Consider the following 7,803-nt stretch of genomic DNA (forward strand, 5'->3'; position numbering starts at 1 on the left):
GCACACCAGTGTGGTGGCCAGGTGCCTCCCTGCTTAAGTAAAACACCATGGTGATGCTGTCTATGGCAACTTGGATGTGTCGATTCCAAAGATAGGGCTGGAAGGCAATCAAGGCTTTTTGCACTGCCAGGAGCTCAAGGAAGTTGATGTGCCTTCCCAAGCCAACTGTGAATCTCACTGGTGCTACAGTGGGCCCCCTATCTGTGTAGGGAGGCATCAGTCATTGGCGGGATGTCTGCTTCCAACACCATGAAGCCGACTTGCTCTGCTAGTTTGGGTTGATGTGTCTACCATGCTAGGCTCGATCACACCAAGTGCAGGATGAGGGGATATTTCCAGACTGAGTTGTATTGAAGTTGGTAAGCATGTGTGAACCATAGTTGAAGCAGCTACATCCGAAGTCTGGCAAATGGGACACCCACCGCTGTTGCTGCCATGAGCCTGAGGAGGTGCTGTACAGCTGGTCAGAAGTTTTGAAATCAGAGCAATCCGGGCCTCCACTCATCGCCAGGAGGCAGGCTCTCACTCTCGCTGAGCTGATCCACAGCCCAATATAGAGGAGTGACTGGGAGAGAGAACATTTTTGTAGCTAAAGCAGAGGCCAAGGGTGTCAAGGAGGTTGCTGTTGGTGCGGACTGAGTTGTGGAGATCATCCCTGGATGGAATGACCAACAGGGAGCCATCAAAGGGAAAATTTGAACTCCCTGTAGTCAGAGGTGGGCACAAATGACTGCCATGCACTTGGTGAAGACTCAAGGAGCAGTACATAGGCTGAACAGAAGCACTGAGAACTAAAACGGGACTTCGTATAGATTTAAATGTTTTTAAGTTATCATAAACAGAAGGAAAAGATGTGGGGGCTGACCCAGTGGGCCCAATGTTTTTGATGATTGATGTTGTTTTTAGTTTGTTTTTTTTAGAATTATAATTTTAAATAAAACTTATTATTAAAAAAAGAAGTACTGAGAACTAAAATGTTTCCAAGCCTGTTTGGGATCAAAGGAAATGCCAGTACACCTGGTGGATCGTGATGTGGAAACAGGCATTTCAAGTTTATTGAGGCAAACCAGTCCCCATGGCAAAATGTTCTGCAGTGAGACCATTCAGAACTTCTTCCTAGGACTGAATTAGTTTATGTCTATAAGATCCAGGATTGGGCAGAAGCTACCATCCTTCAGCACAGTAACATACCAAGAGTAGAACCCATGCCAAAGATCAGATGGATGCATGGGTTAGATAATCCCTTTTGATAACAACATGGCTACCTATGCCACAAGCAGGGAGATGGTGATGTGCATGGAACCAAGAGATAGTAGTGTCTCAAATTCAATCCTGGATCCACTCTATCTCAGAGTGGTAAAACATGTGGCCCATGGGCCACATGCAGACCTCAGGGCCTTGTTCTGTGGCCCTCTTCCCACTTGGACACTCCCCCACCCCAGCTGCAGTGGTGCAGGCATGATTGCAGCAAGTTTTCCCAAGGCCACCATCCTGACCTTCTCTTCTTGAGCCTCAGAATTCATCGGCTCCAATACAAGAGGCTCAGCACACCAATTCCAAGAAGGAAGGAGGGGCTAGGGAGTCACATGGGTGGGTTTCTGAGCAGGAGAAACAGGGAATAGGCCACCTCAGAGGAGCAGTCATTGTGCTTGAGCTGTGGTTGGAGAAGGAGCTGCCTGTGATCTCTGCAGAGATCACACACCCACAGAGCGTTTTCAATCAGTTAGTCCTAAAATCATCTTAAAATTCTTCCTTATTTAATAGTTAATTAAATATATTGTGTATATTAAATATATTGTGAACACTTATACTATGAAAAGGTAATTCATTGTTTGGCCCCCAGATTCCATGTTGAAACCCTCATTTGGTTCTTGAGGTACAAAAAGTTGGACCACCCTGACCTGAGGTTACGGCTTCCCAGGCAGAAACATCTGGAGAGATGTCTCTCAGAGCACATCTGCATGGGGAGACTGGTCAGCTGCAAGAGTCAATACTACCTCTTGTCAGTGTCCAGGCTCCTCTTTTGCTGATGGAAGCGGCAGGTGGCATCCTTCTGTCTCGGCTGGGCTGGCGGGCAGGTCTAGGAGACTGGCCCCTGGACCGGTAAGTGAAAGGAGCCCCAGCCCACTTACATGCCTGTTGTTGCTGTAGCGAAGCGAATTCTGTTCTCCACACTCTCATCCTTGCCTTTTGAATTGCATCAAGTCTCTCATCTGTTCAAGTATTACAGAGACTCTCCCCATCAAAAGGCAAATCCTCTATGTGGGAGTGGACGTCTTGGGATAGCCCCACTACCTGCAGCCATAACTGCCACTGGATTGACACTATGCCAACGAGGGCCCTTGAGCCACAGTCAATGTGGTGAGGAGCTGTATTTCTTTGTTGCCTGGAGAGGCAGAGTTTCTGACTGGAAGACCCTGGCCAATATTCCTTTGGGAGGTACTATGTGAGAGAGCCCATCTTTTCCCAGCGGAGCACCTGGTAGCAGGCCACAGTTGCCTCACAGTTCGATATACAAAGGCCCAGTGCTACTGAGGCATAAATCAGTCATGCCGTTGACTCCAGCTGGTGCTTTTCTTTGTCCACTGGCATCAAATGCTTCCTCTGTGAGCAGCCCTGGGACGACTCAACTATGACCAAGTTTGGACAAGGGTGTTGCAACAAGAACAGGATCTCCTCTTCCTGGACACAGTACATCCCCTCCAGACACCTGGATGTCAACTTTAGCTGTGCCAGTGACCCCCCCCCCCCCGTCTCTTTCATGGAGCTGAGGAAGGAGAGGAGAAATGGTACAGACAGCAGCACAGCATCCTCCGTCCAGGTGCTATCAAAGACCGGATCCACAGCCTTCTCAGCATGTTGTTGTGCCTCTAGCCCAAGCAAAGTCACCATTCAGAGGATCTGCTCTGAGAAGTATCCAGTGTCTCAGTTCTTCAGAGGGGGATCCTGGTTCTGGCATAGTAATGCCCTCATCTGGCCAGCTCAGTGGATCCTCATGCTGAGCCGATTCGGAGTCAAACGTGGTCTTCTGGGATTGAGGAGGTCACAATGGTAAGGCCATCGAAGAATGTGACAGTGATGGAGAGTGGGAAAACTTTGCTGCTAGTCGTGAAGTCGTGTCCGACCCATTGCAAACCTATGGACAACATTCCCCCAGGCCTTCCTGTCCTCCACTATCCCCCAGAGTCCACCTAAGCTCACGCTGACTGCTTCAGTGACTCTATCCAGCCACCTCATTCTCTGTCATCCCCTTCTTACTAGCCTTCTGCTCTTCCCCAGTAGCACATTGGACACCTTTCGACCTGAGGGGCTCATCTTGCGTCGTCGTATCTTTTTGCCTTTTGGTACTGTCCATCGGGTTTTCATGGCAAAGATACTGGAGTGGGTTGCCATTTCTTTCTCCAGTGGATCACATTTTGTCAGAGCTCTCTGCTATGACCTGTCCGTCTTGGGTGGCCCTGCACGGCTTAGCTCATAGCTTCACTGAGCTACGCAAGCCCCTTTGCCACAACAAGGCAGTGATCCATGAAAGGGAAGGATTAGGTTAAAGTAGTAGAAATTGTAAAGAAGGAGTAGACACGCAAGAGAAACGAGTTGGAAAGGCAAACACTGAAAGAGAACAGTCCCAAAGCACCCACAATGTCAGTCAGAAGAGAACTGAGGAAAATGGCAGGAACCCCTCTTGGGCGTACCAGGAGGTGGGATGGTTTTCTGCCAGACTGTCTAGCTTAGAAATCTTCCCAACAGCAGGCCCTGCACAGCTGCAGAGTCCATATGTGTGGGGCAGAGACCACAAAGAACAGGTGTTGCATCCTGTAGGAACACGTATTTTATGCTTTTTTGCTTCATAAACAAAAACATGTTAACACCAGGAAGAAAGAATTCTTTTTTTTTTTTTACAAACTTGCTTATCTGAAGCGCCTGCTGACCTTTCATGAGTCTGTCTGGAAAGTTTTTCTTTTCCATAGCAGGTTCCCAGGTCAGTTAAAATTCACAGAAAACCCAGTACAAATGCTTCTGATTGATTCAGACTTAATATAGGAATGTATCTTAATATTCCATTTGCTTGTTGATGAAAATCCTACACTTAGGAGAGCATAGCAATCTATATTGGATAAATATTTGCAATGTTGCCTATTACGCAGGGGGTGTTGGAAGTTTTTAAACTGCAGAGAGTTGTAAAGCTTTTCTTCCCCCCATACTTGTCATACTGCAGAAGGGTATTCCTCTTAAATCAGTTTGGGTAATGGACATGTGGAGCATACATTTCAATTACAATAAGGGTGGGTAGCCTTTTGTTCCCAGCTGTCATTAATCCCTTGCACATGTAGCTTTTCCCAGAACTAAAGATGAGGGGCAAGAATGATGCTAACAAGTTGCACATGCACAAACCATCACTGAAGACTCTTTCTGTAACAATAGTGGAGAGCGATGGTGATGGCAAATTCTTTAGGGAACAGAGTCCCTCTCCAAAAAACTGAACACCAACTTGCTTAAGAGACAAGTTGCATCCTTGAGCTAGGCTGTCCAGACAAAGTACTCAGCCAGATTCTCCTCCTGGGATTCAGACTGAGTGCTCACACGCCCCCCAAACTGTTTCTAATCAGTTACACTAGTCAATACAGTGTTGGAGTTGTGGTATTAGTACCCCCTGCCATGGTGTGCAGTCCATGAAGAGGTACTCCATGCCAACTCACAATTTATTGTCCAAGTAAGGTCTAGTACTCCTACATCATAAGGTAGTACTCCTTTTCCTTGCAAAGCCACCACATCAGAAGGAAATGAATTGGCATAGACTGACCATACAAGGCACCTTCTGTTTTCAACTTGAACAGGATTGTTATCATTTCAAGAATCATCCATGGATAAAATGGGATCAGCTACGACCCTGCTCAGGTGGCAATGGAATTGTATCCTGTTTACCTGGGAGTGTCTAGGGAAACAGCCCCCTTCTGGATTCACAACTGTTGTGGGGTTGCTTTGTATCATTTGAAAAATGATTTGCCAAGCAGCCCCATGAGCATCAGCTCATGTTTGGCACTTGAAGGACTGGCGAAAGGCAGGTCCTGCAGGGCATACTGGGACCGTAAGGATGGGACAACCTGGCTGCCTGCCAAGGAGTAGCACTGTTTTAATACATCTTGAGTACTAGACAATCAAAATGACCTATAAAGATCCTAGGAGAAAAGGAGCTTTTTTATCATGACTTTATGCTTAATGACTAGAAAGCAGACCTCCAACTCTGCACTCCAGGTGGCATGGATTTTCTGTGGGGCTTCTGTTTTGCCTCACAACATGGGGCGGGGGGGGGCGTGACTGGTAGACAGGAACACTTGGAGATGAGCACTTCCCTACCAATTCTTCTCCAAACTTTTTATTTCTTAGACGTTTGTCAGTTGCCTCTGACCATTGTAATTTAAGCTGGTGAAACAGCCTTTGACAAAAGTTGCCCCTACCTACTGAGCTAAGGGGATGGATTATCCCAAAGACTGGGCACATCGGAATGTCCTCCAGAAGTCCTGAAGATCACCAATTCTGAGACATTTCCTTTCCAAATATATGTAACTCCCTTTGATTCAAATATGAATCGAGTGACATCCTAACAGATGATACAGTGCTTATATGTCAGCTTGTTGATGTTAGATTAAAAGTGCTGTTCAGATTGTACTACTCAACTGAAACTATGTATTACAAGAGGTACCACCTGTTCTACAGGATTCCAAGTTTGGGTGTGTTGTCTTATTATCCCCCTTGCCTTTTATAGGTGTGAAAGTTGGGCAGGAGAGAGCATGCCAGTCCAAAACTTGCTCCCTGATGCAGGTTGCACAGAGGTGCAGAACAAGCATCTTGACATGCCATACAATGTTTCATTTTCTTTACTGCATTTAAATCACATTCTGTTTGCTTCACTTCACATTTGTAATTTAATTCAAGGTTTTCTTTTCTGTGAAACAGATTTTTTGGGTCACACTGAAGTTCCAGTAGCCAAAATCAGAACTGAGCAAGAAACGAAGGGACCTACAACTAAACGTTTACTGCTGCATGAGGTGCCAACAGGTGAAGTTTGGGTGCGCTTTGACCTGCAATTATTTGACTAGAAAGCACTCGAGTGAAAAAAAAAATAAAAGGCTGTTTTGTTACAGTAAGGACTACATGTTTACAAAATGATTAATCTGCAAATTAAGTGCACGAGTACAGTTTCTGTTGTAAAATCACTTCACCTGGTCACTTGTACACTTTTACTTCACTGTATACATGCTAATGGCAATCTATGCAATGTTCTGTATATAAGAATACTGTAGGACTGTGCCTTTTGATATGGACATTTTTAAATGCAAATACCAATGTTTCCATGTTTGGATAACTTAAAAGTATTAACTAGGAATCTGGCATTTTAATAAGTTTACTATTTACATTGATACATACATATACATAGAGGGAGGGAGGATTTAGTTCAGAGCTAGATTGTTTTCCAGGCTAGAAATGAAATTAATCTGTTTGACTCTAATCTCAGGATATTAATTGTAGGAATATATGCTGAAGTCTTAGTACTTCAGTAAACACTGTATATAGCATCTGAACACTGTAAAAAAAGAGAGTTCTTTATGCATCTCGGGATTGATGAGGAAATGAAAAGAATTTCACATTTTTAATCATTTTATAACCATTCTCTGGTTATAAAAAGGAATAAAATACATAATGCATAATGTGGATACTTTTCACATTGTTGTTATATATGAAAATATATGGGTTTTCTTGCAGAACTTTACAGAATGTGCATTTTTAAGGCTTTATAGGCAAAGACTCTAGGGCAGAGACTTTCAGGGTAGTCACACTTAGGTCTGTATACCAATTAAAGCTTATGAATATAATTTGACTAGAAATCCATATGAAGCCATATTAATTTTCTGAATATTTTATTGTACTGTAATGAGATACAGGAATTAAAACTGCTTGTAGGATTTTATGGAATTTAAAGATACAGCAAGCCACAGCTTCCTCCTAGAGCCAACATACCCACCAGAAACTCTTCCTGTGCAAAGCTACAGTGGAAGTTCTCTAGCAAAGCTACTGTTCTTTTATGTGTAAATTGCAAAAGCACTTCAGGTGAGCCATGCTCATGTTGGGGGAAAAAAAGGTAATTGTGGGGTTTTGGTGTTTAATAAACAGATTAATTTGTGACCTGTGCATCTTTATCTTGCCTAATGTTTAATACTGCCTTTAATTTAAAATAGAGTTGCATCTCTTGGGTCAGACTGCCCTAGCCTGGTGACCCCCCCACCCCCCGCATGTTTTGGACTATGAATCCCAACATTCTTCACCATTGTCCATGTTTTCTAGCGCTGAGGGGAACCGAAATCCAAAAATATTTGAAGAGCACCACGTTGGGGAAGGCACCTCAGGTGCCATCTTGCCTAATAAGTTCTAGCCGAAATGCAAACAAAACCTGGAGGAGCAACTTTTTGTAATTCATTGTCTCCAAAACTAAATAAAAAAGTGATTTTCCAATAGTATTCAGTTACTCAAAATGATACTCCAGTCTATAAACCTGCTTATGACATCATTTTCTGTGTAGGAGAAAAACACCCGAAATCATACAGGTGTCAGTATGAAAATTCAGTAGTATTTTAAAGAGAACATTTCTACAATGAATAACCAACAGAATTTCTGAAATGTACAAATGTTAAAGTAATGAAGGCTTTCTATATTACAGTTTTAACCCTGTAAGCCACCTGCAGAAACCAAGCATTGTTGTGCATGGAGAAAAGAGAAATTTCTCTGCAAGGATTTGCAGGAACCTAA

General features: G+C 43.9%; 1 protein-coding gene across 5 annotated transcripts in view; it reads left to right on the forward strand.

The window, feature by feature from the left end:
- The window catches only part of ITSN2 (intersectin 2), a 122,726-nt gene extending 115,544 nt beyond the window's left edge, over positions 1-7,182 (forward strand). For all 5 annotated transcript variants that reach the window (XM_044419237.1, XM_044419238.1, XM_044419239.1 and 2 more), the window contains one exon: positions 5,956-7,182. In XM_044419237.1, coding sequence (XP_044275172.1) covers positions 5,956-6,098 — 143 coding nt within the window. In that variant the 3' untranslated portion in view covers positions 6,099-7,182. The remainder of the gene's footprint in view (positions 1-5,955) is intronic.
- Positions 7,183-7,803: the final 621 nt, after the last annotated feature.

The sequence above is a fragment of the Varanus komodoensis genome, unplaced genomic scaffold (assembly GCF_004798865.1).
Source record: "Varanus komodoensis strain SLA01 unplaced genomic scaffold, ASM479886v1 scaffold100, whole genome shotgun sequence".
NCBI classification, from domain to species: Eukaryota; Metazoa; Chordata; class Lepidosauria; order Squamata; family Varanidae; genus Varanus; species Varanus komodoensis.